Genomic DNA, 16374 nt, shown 5'->3' on the forward strand with positions numbered 1-16374 from the left:
TTATACTGTTACCCTGTTTATAATTCAGTCTCCTCGCTCAACACTGGACAGGACCTCTCACTTTGGTAATATTTTTTTCTTTGTTCTACAAAGGGGTGGGAGCGACATAGAGCTAAATACCAGGAGACTCTGTTAAGAGTAGAAAGTGCAAAAAAAGAGCAGAAAGTGCAGTTGCTTCTGTGGGGCAGGAAATACCAGTGTTGAGTAATGCTTTGAAACTTTCTCTGTGACAAGCTTAACATATCTAGTTAGATTTATTCCTAAGATTTGATGGGTTTTTTTGTGCTTTTATAAATGATACATTTTTGATTTCTACTTATTGCTGGTTTAAGAAAAGCTGATGAATTTTTGGTATAATGACTTTCTCATTTTATCATGAATAGATGTTGAGTTTTGTCAGGTTTTGTTTGTTTGTTTGTTTGTTTTTGCTTACATCAAGATGATTATATGATGTATTTATATTTTCCTAAACTGTCTAACTCTGTTGTTGCTGAATCTGTGTACAGTATCTTTGTATATCATCTCCCTGGAATGAACTTCCGTTTCTCTTTAGCCTTCCTTAAGTGCCAGTTTCGGGTTAATCTTTGAGAGAAGTCTCCCTTGTCTGGGCGCTCTCTGCATTTTGTCTGTGCTTCCCACTAACACAGCATGTTTGTTCTCTGCATTGTGGTGTGAAGTCCTTGAGAGTAGGAATTTCCACCCCATCATCTCGGTCCTCTCAAAGGTGTATTCTTTCTCTCTACATAGGGCGCATACACTGTTCTTTTCTGGCAAAAAGTGTTCAGGCCTTGCTCTCTGCTTCTAAAAGTGCTCACTGCACAGCGCTGCCAGCTAATTTCTTCAACTGTGACTCCGGTCTTTCTTTTGCTGTTTGCCAGCCCAGGTGTAACTCTCCTCTGCCCTGAATTCAAAGGCAGCTGGTGGGTGGTTACTACTTCCTTTTCTTACCACAGTTTCTATTTCGTTCCCCTAGCCAGAGTGATACACCGCTTTCATTTAGGTTCAGCAGTAGACCTCAGTGTCTGGGCAACCGAGTCACACAGCTGTAGCCACTTTTGCTTTCCCAGGGGGATGGGGTGAGTCCTTTGTCTGGTCTCACTTGGGGGAGATCAGCAGAGATTACCTAGTAGTCCTTTTTTTCGTTCTGTGCTTTTAGAATAAATCTAGATTATGTTGATGTAACTCTTAGAGCACTTCTGTTTTCTCATCTATAAAATAAGGGGTTAGGATCAGGTAATTATCAGGTTCCTTCCAGCATGAACATTTTATAATGAATGAGTTGTGATTCTTTATTAGCCCGGGGTATCCCATATAAACGTACACACTAGATGTGTGCCAACGCTTTATTAATTTGGGTTGGAACTGAAAACCTGCTTTCCCGTGAGTACCTGTCATGCCTCTACAGTGAGGTTCTTGGGCTAACCCTGTTCAGTCATATTGCCAAAAAACTCCGAATGGGTATCTGTGAATGGAGAAAAAGAATAGCTACCGTGGATGTTCACTGCTTCATTTGCACACTGTGCTGTATTCCCTGTTGCCTCCTAGAGCTGTGCAAAGGTTTACCCTGATTCTCTGTCCAGCACCTGAATAAGGACTGGCACGTAGTAGGTGGTAAATAAAAACTTGTTATGTGAGTACATAAATGAATATTTGAGTGTTATGTGCCAGGCACTATGCTAAGTGTTCTGTTTATGTTATTTAACCATCAACCCTTCTGAGATTACTACTGTTACAGATTTAGGAAACAGGCTAAAAAAAGTTAAGTAATTTCCACAGGATTACTTAGAAGCCCACTGACAGATAGTATTCAAACTTAAGCCTTTTTCTCTGTGAATTCCATGAGATCACTGTACTCTTGTGACATCTGTTAGTCAACATGAAATCTAATGAGGAACTGTGTGAAAATGCGTTTAGATTGGGGAAAAATAAGAAATTCAATGAATGTTTTAGCACTCACCACCAGAAATAAAAGCTTCTCCATTTGTTTGCAGAGGCTGGGTTAAGTCAGAGCACACACATAGGCTCGGCATAGTAACACACCCTCTGCTCAGAGTGGGTCACAAACAGCATCGCCGACTGGGAGTGGAATTGTAATCACATTACACACAGCCTCCATAGCAGGACCGTTTTCCTGTTCTTAAACGGCCTCCTAAAGTATTGCTTTCATGGCTCTAGTACTGCACTTATGATTGTTTTAATTTGCTCACTGCCCTGTTGTTCATATAGGTTGTTTTTCAACCACGCACTGCTGTAATGAATATCTGTGTGCATCTGTCTTTGATCTCATCTCCTGTTGTTTCCTTAGACAAAATTCCAGTCAGGCCCTGGCTGGTGTAGCTCAGTGGATTGAGCGCGGGCTGAGAACCAAAGTGTCACAGGTTCGATTCCCAGTCAGGGTACATGCCTGGGTTGCAGGCCAATACTCCCAGCAACCGCACATTGATGTTTTTCTCTCTCTCTCTCTCTTTCTCCCTCCCCTCCCTCTCTAAAAATAAATAAATTAAATCTTAAAAAAAAATTCCAGTCAGTAGAATTAATGGATTGAAAGATACAGGCTTTCTAAAGGCTCTCACTGTATCTTGGTGAATTATTTCCAGAAAGAACATTAGAGTTTTAAAATCAGCATGAAGTGGCTATACTCCACAGGGTAAAAATCTTGAGTTGGAGTTTTGAAGACAGTGTAGGGAAAAGGGAATGAGCATAAAGAGGCACTTAAAAATTCTTTTGTAACTTTGAATAGATATAATGCACTTACATTTTTCAAAATTCAAAAAGCCCAGATGAATGTATAGTGAAAAGTCTCCCACCTTTATCCTCTGGGTACACTGTTCCCTTCCCTGGAAGTCACTGTGACCTTTTTTAATATTCTTGCAGGAGATACTTTGTCATATGTACAAGTGAATGTGTATATGCATTTTCCTTCCTTCCTTCCTCTTCTTACCTTCCCTTGCCTTCCTCTTCCACTCCCTCTGTCCCTTTCTTAGCACAAATGTTACTCTGTTAAATATACTATTCTGCACGATGCACTTTAAGACATCTCATACATCTACATTAGTGCATAGAAAATATCATTTTTTTGGTAGCTGGATGGTCTTGCATTTTATAGTGATACATGATATTATTTTATCAGTTCTATCGATAGGTTAGATGCATAGGAAAGATTAGGAACAATTTAGCATAAACCATTAGGAAATTAATAACCATGTATGTAAGCCACTTTATCCACGTACAAGTGTGTATAGGCTACCTTCCTTCTGGGTCAGAGGATATGTTCATTTGTAATGCTGAAAAGTGTCAGGTTGCCCTCTATATGGAGAGAGCTAGGTTATTCTGGACAATGGGATATTTTACATCAAATGGGCTTGAGGGATACCTAAACTTGAATTTGGTAAGTTGAAAGGACTTTAAAAATGAAGGTGGTAAAGGATAAAAGAAAAAACGTGCTTGCCTGGCCATTTTATTGGGGACCCTGGTGATAGCAATCCCTCACACATTAAAGAGATATTTCTTGGATGTTTATTTAAGAAACACATTACAGGATCTCCTGTATGCCAGGGCTGGGGCCGAGGGGTACAGAAACGCGTAAAGCGATAACCCAGCCTCTGACCTGAAGTTCACAGTTTAATGGAGGAAATAGATAAGGAAACAATTAGAAAATGAGCTGCTTTGCTGTAATTGTTGTACCTGAAACATACTAAGTTGAATTTGTCAAAAAATGAAAACATGGATGATTTAATATTTGAAATAACTTGTAAAATAATAGAATCCTACTGTTTACAGGATGGTAAGGGTTCGTTCAGACCAACCTTTCATTTAGCGCAGGAGGTCCCTGCACTTCATGATCTCCACTGGTCATTGGGCCTCTGCTTAGGTACCTCTAGCGACGGAGAAGCCACAACCCCCCGAGGCAGTCAGTTCGATTGTGGGAAGAGCTGTAGTTAGGAGAGGACTTTTTATGAAGCAAAATTTACCACATCCTGACCTCATGGTTTGATTTTATACAGGGTTAAGATGATTGACTCAGGGGTTGTCCCCACTGCTAAGGGACCATTTGAATCAAACTTCGTTAATTCTTTGAATCTCTGACTCATATTTATATGGCAGATTGATAGGCAAGTAACACTTAACCCATTACTTAGTATATTGGACATTTGTGGGATTTTGTCCCAGTTCTCCCTCTGTCTCCCCATCACCATGGCTACAATTAACAGTAAATGCTGTTGACTTTTTAAAAAATCTGTTGTTAAACAGATTCCCCAAATCTGCTAAGCACATCTTTATCCTGTACTTGTACATTTTATTAGACACTGAATCTAAATGAAGGCCTTTGTATGCATTACCCCTATTAAATCTCACCTTGCCGCTTAGGCAGCCTATTCGTAGTGTGCTTTGCCTCGAAAACGGTGAACATTGTATCAGCAAATTTCACAGAGCAGGGCGTCCAACCCACGGCCCACGCCTGCTGGCGGCCTTCGGCCCAGGATGGCTATGAATGGGGCCCAACACAAAGTCATAGACTTACTTAAAACATTGTGAATTTTTTTGTGATTTTGTGTCACAGTGTGTTTAATGTGTAGCCCAAGACAATTCTTCTCTTTCCAGTGTGGCCCAGAGACGCCAGAAGGTTGGGCACCCCTGCCATAGAGCTTAGGAGACTGTTAAACAGAGGTATTGCAGAAAAATAAGTGGTTGCGACTTTAGGAGTGTCCCCCATTCTTCCCAGATGAAGGTGTGTGTTGAATTATAAATGATGCTTCTTAAGTGTTTTAAAGGTAGCAGAAGTAAATGAAATTTGTCTGGAGAAATGTCTGGATAAATCAGATTTTTGTTTGAAGCTCTACATTTGGGAGTGAAACGTTATCTAGACTACTGGAGAATTTACTTTCACCCCGTACGGTGCACAGTATCGACAAGCTCCCTGTGACCTTGCCGCTGCAGGGTCACCCAGGGGGGTGGAGTTGAGAAGACCCAGGGAGTCCTCTGAGGACTACACCCAGGGAAGTAGGCTGCAGGCATTGGTGGTCAGGGTGTAAGGCTTGTTTACAGGGGCATTTTTTAAAAAAAGGGGGAACCTGATCCATGCGGTATACGTACTTTTCCTAGAGATACAAGAGGGAGAAGAGAAGGGAGGACAGGCCTCCTTGGGATGGGACTCGGTGCTGGGTGCCGAGAGAAGAGAGAAGTAACAGTGTTTTGACATGTGACCTCCAGACACATGAGGCAACGGTGGGCATTTCCTTTCTAGTTACGACAAAGAGCCAGACTCTCAGCTTCCTGTTTGCTGCTCTGACACTATGATACAGTGAACAGAACCCCAAGGGTCCTGCCGTCTCCTTGTACTGTGGTCACTTCCTTTGCTAGCTAGATGTTTGGTTTCTGATAGTCCTTGACATCACTCCAGCATCTTCCGACTTCGAGAATTCTGTGATTTATTCTGCAGTCTTCGGAAATTTTTACTGCTAGTAATTTTATTTCCTAGCAGGAGATTGATAATTCTGTGAACTTAGTAGCTTTTCATTGCAGTGTTGAGTCCTAATGAAATCTTGTGAAGACACGTTAATACAGATCAAGTTTAAGTTAAGTTTTAGTTGCAGGAGCGGCACCAATGCAAGTTAATTAAAGTGATGAGTAAACAAAGAACAACTTTCTTGAAGAGCACGGTTCACACGTACACAGGTTGTAACAAACTACATCATGTCCCACCTTTCTGGTTAAGTTTGCGTCGTATGTTGTTTATAGTGATCTGTTCTTATTGAAAGACTAATGAAAAGCTCTTTAGCACTTTCTCAAATTGCCATAATATTATTGACTACTTTGAAGGGAAAAGTACAGAGTGTATCATAATGTTACTTAAATTGTATGGACATGAAACTAGATATAAAAGCTTTATGTTTTCAGTTCATTTACAACTATAATCCAAGTCTGCAAGTTAAATACAAAGACAACTACAAAACCAACAAAATTCAGACTAATACAGTTATTCAGTGTCACAGATGAGGTGTAGGTTTCACAGTAGAACAAAATAGCCTTAGAGGCTTCTGGTCAAGGTGGCGATGTAGGCAGACGTGACTCACCTCTTCATACAACCACATCAAAGTTACAACTGAAATATAGAACAGCCATCACTGGGAATGTAAGAAAGTGAGTTGAATTTCTAGTCTGAGGACTGCGTAATTGAAGGAATATGTCCATCCAGACCGGTAGGAGAGGCCGGGTGTGGAATGGGCTGCACCCACACCCATGTGGATAAAAATCCAGGAGGGATATCTCAGAAGTGAGGAGTCCCAGACCCATGCCAGGACCTCAGCCCAGGGTTCCAGTGCTAGGCATAAGTGTCCCCACAACTTCTGGCTGCAAAAACCAGTGGGGATTGAGTTGGTGGAGGAGGCTGCTGGAGCCCTAAGCACTTCTTCTTGGTGAACCCACACAAAGACTCACCTGCTCAGACTTGCTCTCTCTGAGCTCTAGCACTGGGGTGGCAGCTTGAAGGGCACCAGTGGTACACAGGGAGAGACCGAAGTGTCTGTCATCAAGGCAAGAAGAGGCCATTGTCCCTTTGCTGAGCCCTTCCTGCACAGAGCCAAAAGGCTGGTGCTGTCTCTGAGACTCCCATCAACCTGGCTAACACTGTGTGACTCACCTTGGAGATCCACAGAGGCCCTTAACCCACCCAACTTAGGGGCCCACCTAAGCTGCTTTTCCACAAGAATGGCTCTCTTGGCTCCTAAATCCTATCAAGCAAGCATCAGCAGGCTTCAGTGAGCCCTAGTGGCAGCCAAATTACAGTCACAGCTTGGCTTCACCTGGGAATCTCCAAGCCCAGCACAAGTAGCAGCCATCTCAGACTGCTTTATAGCTCAGGTAGGATGCTCCAAGCAAAACAGAGGTGGGGGCTGATCTTGGCCTGCACCACCCTCGAAACCGCAGGGCCAACCCACCCAGGAGACAGCTACAAGACCACGCTGGGAAGCCACCACCCTGACCCTGCACAGCTGATCCTCCACGGAGGGCAGAGGTTGGTGGTCAGTGGTCATAGCCAGTCCTTGCAGCTGACTGGCCTGGGTAAATCCCTCCCATTGATCTGCCAACAGCAACCAAGGCTCAACTACAAGGGGAGAGTGTACTCAGCCCACATGAAGGGTGCACCTTGAGTATTCAGCTTGGGTTATAGGGGAGGCTGTGCCACTGAACCCTACAGAACACCTACTACGTTATGGCACACTACCAAGACACAGTCAAAGCAGCTCTACCTAATATATAGAAACAAACATAGGGAGGCTGCCAAAGTGAGGAAACAAAGAAACATGTCTCAAATGAAAGAACAGATCAAAACTGCCAGAAAATAGCTGAACGAAATAGAGATGAGCAATTGGTCAGATGCAGAGTTCAAAACACAGGTTATAAGCATACTCAAGGAACTTAGTGAGGACCTCAACAGCATAAAAAAAATCTAGTCAGGAACGAAAGATACATTAATTAGAATAAAGAACAATTTACAGGGAAACAACAGTAGAGTGGATAAAGCTGAGAATCAAATCAGTGATTTGGAATATAAGGAAGCAAGAAACCTTGCCACACAGAGCAAGAAGAAGAAAAAGGAATAAAAAAAAATAATGAGGATAGTATAAGCTACCTCTGGGACAACTTTAAGAGGTCCAACATTCACCTCATAGGGGTGCCAGAAGGAGAAGAGAAAGAGCAAGAAATTGGAAATCTATCTGAAAAAATGATGAAAGAAAACTTCCCTAATTTGATGAAGGAAATAGGCAAATGTAGGAGGTGCAGAGAGTCCCAATTGTGATGGATGCAAAGAGGCCCAGTCCAAGACACAACATTATGAAGAGGCCAAAGGTTAAAGATAAAGAGAGACTCTTAGAAGCCAGAGAATAGAGGTTAGTTACTGGAAGGTTGCCAGATGGGAGGGGCGGGGGGAGAATGGGTATACTGGTGAGGGGACTAAGGACAGATAGGTGGTTGGAAGAGTAGTCATGGGCATGTGAAGTACAGAATAGGAAAGGGAGTAGCCCAAGAACTTATATGCATGACCTATGGACATGAACATTGATGGGGGGAGTGCCTGAGGGAGTGGGGAGTGCTGGGTGGAGGGGGGCCTCAAGGAAAAATTAGGGCAACTATAATAGCATAATCAATAAAATACAATTTAAAAAAATAGCCTTGGGTCTGATTCTGTTTGAAATCTGTTTCTGTATTTCAGCTTAAGTGATACTAAAAACTACAAGCGCCCAGTCTCATAAGTTACATTGTGCAAGATGGTATCTATGACCTCGAGGCTGTTTGGAAGCTTGGGATAGTCAGCCCCCACACCTGAGCAAAACACTGGCCAATAAGCATTCCTCAAATACCAGTTTTAATGAGCTGTCTGCCGTCTTGAAGATGAGGTTAACATTATGACATTAGTGAAATCTTTATTAAGTGGTTCTCTAAACCAATTAATGCTGGAGTGAGAATGGAAAAATGTCATTTCATACTTACAACCACATTTACTGCTAATGAACTTTTGCAAATCGTGCTGCAAAGATGGGACTCACGCAATGTCTGCAGCGTGTATATGGTGTTGGCTGCTAGCTGTTGGCGTTTGAATGTACCGTGCCTGTGATGCCGTATGCTCTGATTTTCACTCTTTCAGTTACAATTACTACTGAACCTTTGCTCAAACAGTGTGCTGGGAGGATATTTGGCCTGAAGGAGGTTTTTGTACAACTGAAGAAGCAGCAGAGAAAGCCTGCTGGCAGTACGTGTTTGGATGGCAGTCACTCATGATCCAGAATGTTTCTCTTATCTTTGAAATTAAATGTTAAAAAAAAAGTGTATAGTTCTTAGACTCCCATTTCTGTCCTGTGACATATTTGTGACCTCCTGTTTGTGAAACACTGCTTGAGCAAATATTTTTCTGATCACTATCCAGGGATCCAGGATTCAAAGATGAGAAAACAAACAAACAAACAAAAAATTGGGCCATTCTTAATATAATGAGAGACACTTGAACAACAAACTATAAATAGTTTGACTTGTGCTACCCTAAAGGTATGCTAAGAGGGCTGTGGGAACTTACTGGAAGGAGCTTCCCAGATATCTTCAGGGTAGGAGAGGGGTTTAGAGCACATCATGGGAAAGATCTGGTTGGAACAGGGTCTTAAAGGGTGAGAGGGTGGGTTTAAACTAGGCAGAGAGATGATACGTGTTAAGACCAAGGTCATGAAAGACATGATTATCATAATGATGAGACAGGTGTGGCCCTAGGCAGCATTTGTAATGTGAGTGGTAAGGTGGAACCCAAAAGTAAAATGTATAATTGTTAGACCAAATGTTTAAGTATTACTTTATGTACTCTAAGGGAGCTGTAAAGATCGTAGGACTCGGAGAGTGTTCATGGCAGAATTTTTACACATAGCAATTATCCCATTCTACTGGGATGTTCTCTTTCACTAGTCTTTGGGGCTCTTCAAGGGCCGTGACCATGAATCACGGCCCTGATCTTTGTATACTAAGCTTTTGTCAGGGTAACTGATAAAAAAGCTAGTGCTTGGAAAACCTTGGTTGAATGACTACTTTTGAGTAAAGAGGATTCATGAGAGAATGATGACAATCTCCTATGGTGGTGGTCTTAGTCTTTTGTGGGTGACAGACCCCTTGTAGTTCTGTTGAAAGCTATAAACCTTCTCCATGAAAATGCCAACACAGCCCTGACCTGTGCGGCTCAGTTGGTTGGGTGTTGTCCCCACAAACGAGGAGGAGGGGTCACTGGTTCCATTCCCAGTTAGGGTAGATGCCTAGGTTGGGGTTCGGCTCCCGGTAGGGTGGCGTGCTAGAAGCAGCTGATTAATGGTTCTCTCTCACATCAATATTTCTTACATCTCTCTTTTTCCCTCCCTTTTCCTCTCTAAAATAAATAAATAAAATCCTTAAAGAAAAGAAAATGCAGATGCACACAACATTCGGCCTACAGTGTTAATGGAATTGATGTCTCTCAGAAGCCAGTCCATAGCCTCCCGGCTCAGAATCGCTCCTTAGGAATCATACTCAAGGAACCCATGATCACCACCAAACCTCACCATGAGGGACTGCTGTGTATTAACAGTCTTTCAGTTCTTATACTTTTATTGAGTTCTCTTCATTTTGGGGAGGAGCTAATTCAAATAGCTGAACTGTCTAGGAGCAAAGAACACATTTTTTAATAATGATTAAGGTACACCTTTCTGATCTGTAAAGATAGTTAGGCACGTGAGCTAATTAAGCCAGCAGCCAAGAAGCGGCTGCCGGGAGATCCTGACGTTCCTAAATCTGGATTTAGCAAGTGAGTTGGGCGGTCACCTAGAGCACCCTCAGGCTTGATGGTTTGCTAGAAGGACTCAGAGGATTAAGAAACGCTGTTATACTGATGGTTGTGTTTATTATAGTGGAAAGATTCATATTAAAATCAAAGGAAAAGGTGCATGGGGTAGTGTCTGGGAGAAACAGCAAGCTCCGGGCGTCCTCCCCCAGTGCAGGAGCACAGGTACTCGCCAGCCAAGGGAGCTCACCCTGGCCTTAGCAGCCAGGGTTTTTGCTGGGGCCCAGTCCAGCCTGCAGCGTTCTTATTTCCTGGGTTCAGAGCTCAATTCCTAGGAACTGGCCAAGGGCCAGCCCTGAATGAAGACTAGCCTTTCTCAGGAATGTGCAGGGTTTGAGCAACTCGGGCCTGTTGAGTTAACCCTTTCCTACACAGCAACTTAGCTTTCTTCTGGCCTGCCTGTGTGCCTAGGCATTCTTTCTAGATAGACTTCCTTGGTTTCATCATAGATGGCCATTCCACATACCTGGACTCTTCCTTTTTTCTTGCCAACAAGGAATTGGAAAGTTCGATTGGTCTTGAGAAATGTGTTCCGCAGTTTCATGAGATTATAGTGAAATATAAGTACCTATTCTGTGGTTCATTCAATTAGTATTTTCGAATGCTGCTGTATACCAGATTTAATGCTAAATATGGATTTATAGAAATGATTACTATGGGTCCCTGCCCTCAAGGAGCCTATAGTTTCTTAGGGGAGAAAAAAACCAAAGTAGCGATTCTGATAAGCATTGTGTGCTTTGGGGAGCAGTTAACCATTGGAGAGGGCGGTGGAAGGCATGTTTGTGTGTGTACGGGAAGGTGTCAGTGGTGACTAGGAGATGCAGTGGGCATGGAGCTGGCGTTTCCCCAGTCATTTCTGGAGCCAGGTACCTGTGTTGTTAGAGCGCATGTGCATTGTTGTCTGTACACTCTCTGTGGCTTATGGAAAGAATACCCTAATCCTGGCTAGAAGATACATGTCTTTCTTGGGATTTGAACAAGAAAAAGGAATGGCTTAATACAACTCTGTTTCCATTACTCTGTTACCATAAATCTACCTGAATGACATGTCTGACCTTTAGTGGCAGGTTGTGGTATTTTCACACACTGCTCCCCAGTGGGGGAGTATATGAATGAATAGATTTGGGCTAATAAGAATAAGGATAGCCAGTAAAAATTTAAATGTACTTTGTTCCAAATGGGAGGGCAGATCCTTGCCTTTACCTTGATGAAATTGCATGTAACCATCTCTCTGTGCTTGGAAGCAAAAAAGTTTTAGAAAAAACCTGGGTGGAAGTGTCATATTTGGCTCTGACATATGTTTGTGCTTCTCAGTAGGATTGGGGACTTCTAAGAGTAACAAAGTTTTGTTTTTTGAACAGTGTGAAGAAGTTTCTCTGATAGGATCGGGAATGTCTTACAGTGAATATGGGATAATTTCAGTGTTAACCTGGAGAGTGTTTTCTAATAAAATCTCGTTCTTTTTTCCAGCATTACAGTGCTTCTGCCACCTTTGCACAAAAGACAATTTCACTTGTGTCACAGATGGGCTCTGCTTTGTCTCTGTCACAGAGACCACAGACAAGATCATACACAATAGCATGTGCATAGCTGAGATCGACTTAATCCCTCGAGACAGGCCGTTCGTGTGCGCTCCATCCACAAAAACGGGGTCTGTCACGACGCCGTACTGCTGCAATCAGGACCACTGCAATAAAATAGAGCTCCCCACTGTGGGTAAGTTGTTGCATGAGATGTTTTCTCAATACCACGAAAACAGCCCTTTGACTCTGACTTTGACTTTCGAGCTAGAAAGCATCTTAGAAATTGTCTACCCCAGCTCGTTCTGTTTAGAGGCGAGAAGAAACTTGTCCGTAGTTGTAGGATTATGAGAGGGGCCAAGGTCCTGACTCCTGGGCATGTGTTGTTTGAGAAAGTGGGTCCATGACAGACTTTCTCTGGGGTCTGTTTCGCCTGAAAGGGTGGCCTCGTCAGAGTGAGCTCTGACAAAGTGTCTGCAGCAGCGTGTCCTCAGAATGTCGGACTTTGTCCTCACAGTGAATTTCTTCTTCTTTGTTTACTGCTGTAGCCTCTTAAGGCAATCAATAACGGATGGGGATTGAAAGCAGCGCCAAACAGTGCAGATGCATTCATTTTGTGATTTTTCCTTGCCTTATTATGATCTTTATGTTTAAATTCCTGCATATGATGTCTAGGTGTTCAGTCCTTCACTGCAGTTTACAGTTTAAAATGTCCTGGCAAAGCCAGGAATTTCCAGGATAAACTCTTAGGATTAGATTAATTTTAAGGTTCAGGTTTAAGATATCAGTCTGAGCACATTATTTAACTCTTTTGTCACTGTCCTCGAATTCCAAATTTCTGCTGTAATAATCAAAGAAATATAAAACTAGGGGGTCCTGTATTCATGCCAGCAGAACTGATGGAATGGTGCTCCCCACAAGCCTACACTTGTGAGGAACTTTGCGATTTAGAGAGCAGACGACCTCAGATGAGTGAAGAGTTAACTATACGAGAGGTGAAAGGACCTCTTACAACGTCCTCCGATACCACAGGCTGAGGGGCTGGAGTGAGGCTTTAGGGGCAGACTCTCTCAGTCCTCCTTCAGGAAGCAACTGGTGTCAGGGCTCAGAGGGGAGGACCACAGTGCTCATGTTCTGCTCGGAGGGAGCTGGTCCGGGCTTTGTGCTGATTAGCGCTGGAAGCACTCACTGCTGGAGCTCGGAGGAAAGGGGCCCGTCCTGCCAGCCAGAGGAGGGAGACAGTCCTCCCCCGGGTGCACGTGGTGACAGCGAAGTCCAGCTGAGTCTGCAGCACGATAGGGAATCTCTCTGTGGCCAGGCTCCGTCAGACTGACTTTTCTGGCTTTTTCGGTAAGCTTCTACAATTTTACTATGACAAAATGATAATCCCAAAATTGTCTGTTTCCATTGTTTGGACTTGAAATATGTGAATGGAAACTCACAAAACCTTTATTCCACTTTATTTCTAATGCTAAAAATACATAAATTCCTCAATTTCCAAGTCCCTGATAGGCAAACAACAGAAAAAATTACCAACTGAAAAGCCTCAGTAGTTTAAAAGAAGTAAACTGAACTGGATAAATTGGGTAGATGTCACTCTTTTAAATAGACTCATCACGTGACGGGGAAGAACTTGCAGGCAGACCAAGGTCTGTCTTCAGTGGTTCGCTGTGAAAGGAGAACACTTCACAGTTGTTAAAGATCGCTTGCAGATGAAAAGCTCAAATGATGAATTATTTTTTAAATACAATGTTGAAAGTGAACAGTAGACTGGATACTATAATTATATAGTCAAGTGTGAGACAAGCTTAAGGCAAGACAAGCTTGAGAAGTTGTGTTACAATTCAGAGAAAAAGACAGTTGGTAAGCAATTTAAGAGATACAGAGGACAGACTAGGTGACCCCGTATGCTTAGTATAAAAATTCCAGAAAAAAGACTGAAGAGTAGACAACAGAGTTAACAATATGATGCAAAATTAATTTAAAAATACTCAAATACATGTAATGAAAGATAAACCAATTTTTTAAAAAGATTTTATTTATTTATTTCCAAACAGAGGAGACGGAAAGGAGAAAGAGAGGGAGAGAAACATCAGTGTGTAGTTGCCTCTCACAACCCCCCCCACTGGGGACCTGACCTGCAACCCGGGCATGTGCCCTGACTGGGAACCGAACTGGCAGACATTTAGTTTGCAGACCTGTGCTCAGTCCACTGAGCCACACCAGCCAGGGCAAGATAACACCCATTTTAAGAGTAAAGGAAAAGCCTTGCCCAGGTGGCTCTGTTGGAGCATCATCCCCTACACTAAAAGGTTGCAGGTTTGATTCCCAGTCAGGGTACATACCTAGGTTGTGGGTTCGATACCTGGTTGGGTTACATACAGGAGGCAACCAACTGATGTTTCTCTCCCACATCAATGTTTCTCTCTTTCTCTCTTAAGATCAATGAAAATATTCTCAGGTGAGGATAAACAAAAAAGAATAAAGAAAAAAATGTGTATACATTTAGCACAAGTTAACACTGATTCACTATAAAAGGGAAAAAGTTTCAGATTTTCTGCTTTTTTTAAAATCCAGAAGGCAATGGAACATTATATAGTGATCGTTACTCAGAATTCTTTAGACAAGCCAAGATTTTTCATTTATAAAGGCAACAGGCACCTTGAGATAATTAAGTGTTCAGTGTATAGGGACCCGTGCACTCTTCCCGAAAGAGAGTACTGGAATTAGAATTCTCTGTCATAAGGGATCAATTCAAATAAGATGTCAGCGGTGGGGAAGATGTGCTATTAAAGATGTGGTGGTGTGCAGTGAACCAGCAAGGTTCAGGGTGATGCCTAAGTAATTGTAAGTAATGTCTTTCTGAAACAGTGTAAAACAATAATTATTAGAAGAGATTATAAGAAAATAAATGCTCTTGAATTAAAAGCTGAAGCAATTAAAATAGACTAGAAGGTTTGCCCATGCAAGCTCTGTTATAAACAAAAGAATATATTTTGCCTGAACAAAATTGATGGGGATATTCACACACATACATGCACTAAATGTGAATTGTTTTGGGGCGGTGAGGCTGTATGTGATTGTTTTATAACCTTTGCTCTTCTGTGTTCACACACTTCCCCCTGCTATGAGCATGTGTGTACTGGCCTTGGAATAAGAACACATGGCAGAACTACTTAAAAAAGAATAAGACTTAAGAAGACGTTAATGGGAGTTGTTCCAGATTATTGGTTCTTTTATTAGTAACCTGAGAGCAGTAAATAGAGAGGTCCTGAAGTATTGGTGGTAGCTGGCCCTGTTATTTACTTAGATGGCTGGAAAATGCAGGAAGAACAGGTGGATGTTGACTGAGTTCATGATCGTAAAAGGGGAGGGCCGAGGGGGGGCAGCGCATGATTCACTCACTATGGTTCCAAGCCCTGTGAGCGGCTGTAGTGAGGCTCCATGACTAATGGCCGTGGTGGCCACCCACAGGTAGTGTGGAGGATTAGAACACCGTGGGTGTCACCTGCAGCGTGTTTGTTGTTGTTGATGTCTGTTGCCCTCGCCCTCTTTCAGGAAAGCCGTCCCCAGGCCTCGGGCCCGTGGAGCTGGCGGCTGTCATCGCCGGGCCGGTCTGCTTCGTCTGCATCTCCCTCATGCTGATGGTCTACATCTGCCATAACCGCGCTGCCATCCACCATCGAGTGCCCAATGAGGAGGACCCTTCCTTGGATCGCCCTTTTATTTCAGAGGGCACTACGTTAAAAGATTTAATTTATGATATGACGACATCGGGGTCTGGATCAGGTAAAGTAATTGACTTTTCTTTTTCCTAGGACATCTTTAAAAAATTAACTGTATCATTAGTTGGCTGAGTTGCTTGGCTTAGTTTGTTCAAACTTGGGATAGTGTGAATGCAATTGCAGCTTGCAGCCTGAGGAAGGTCTTTAAGCTTGGTCTGTATTTGACCGAGGCTAAGTTTAGGACAGACAGATTAGAACTTACTCTTACTGACATAAGTCAGTGTGTCAGCTTCACGCATGTGTAAACTCCAGAGCGTTCCCCCTCCTCGCGACCCCACGAGGCAGGAAGGATCAGGAGACTCACCCTTGCGCAGGTGGGGCTGCCTGCCGCAGCCCATTCTGTTAGTGCTGGGTGCCGGCTCTGTGTTTGTTTTGAAGGCAGGCGTGACGGAAAATGTGTTTCAGGTCGTGAAGGTTGTTTGCTTTGTTCACGTATGACATGGTTTCCTTACCTCAGGCCTAAGTTTTTACTAAAGTTATGAATTCTTAGTCATTTTCTCACTTCAGGAAAAGAAGTCTAATCAGCTTGTTACTTAATGTAGCTTTATGGATCCATGGCCCCTTGATCCATGCGTCATTGATGTTTGTGTCTCTCAGGTCTGGTGATGTCTGTGGGGTTAGAACTAAACTGGCAGATTGCCACATTATCCCCTGAAGTGGATTTTGACATAGCAGTGCTTTACGTTTAAACTGAAGGGGATTTATTTTGTACTCCTTG

At 42.9% G+C, this 16374-nt stretch overlaps 1 protein-coding gene across 1 annotated transcript in view; it reads left to right on the plus strand.

Moving 5' to 3' along the window:
* Nucleotides 1–16374, plus strand: part of TGFBR1 (transforming growth factor beta receptor 1) — a 48933-nt gene that overhangs the window by 12693 nt on the left and 19866 nt on the right. Inside the window, exons 2-3 of the mRNA XM_028516053.2 lie at nucleotides 11822–12067; nucleotides 15430–15660. Of these exons, the coding sequence (XP_028371854.1) occupies nucleotides 11822–12067; nucleotides 15430–15660 (477 nt within the window). The remainder of the gene's footprint in view (nucleotides 1–11821; nucleotides 12068–15429; nucleotides 15661–16374) is intronic.

This window comes from Phyllostomus discolor, chromosome 3 (assembly GCF_004126475.2).
Source record: "Phyllostomus discolor isolate MPI-MPIP mPhyDis1 chromosome 3, mPhyDis1.pri.v3, whole genome shotgun sequence".
Classification (NCBI taxonomy): Eukaryota; Metazoa; Chordata; class Mammalia; order Chiroptera; family Phyllostomidae; genus Phyllostomus; species Phyllostomus discolor.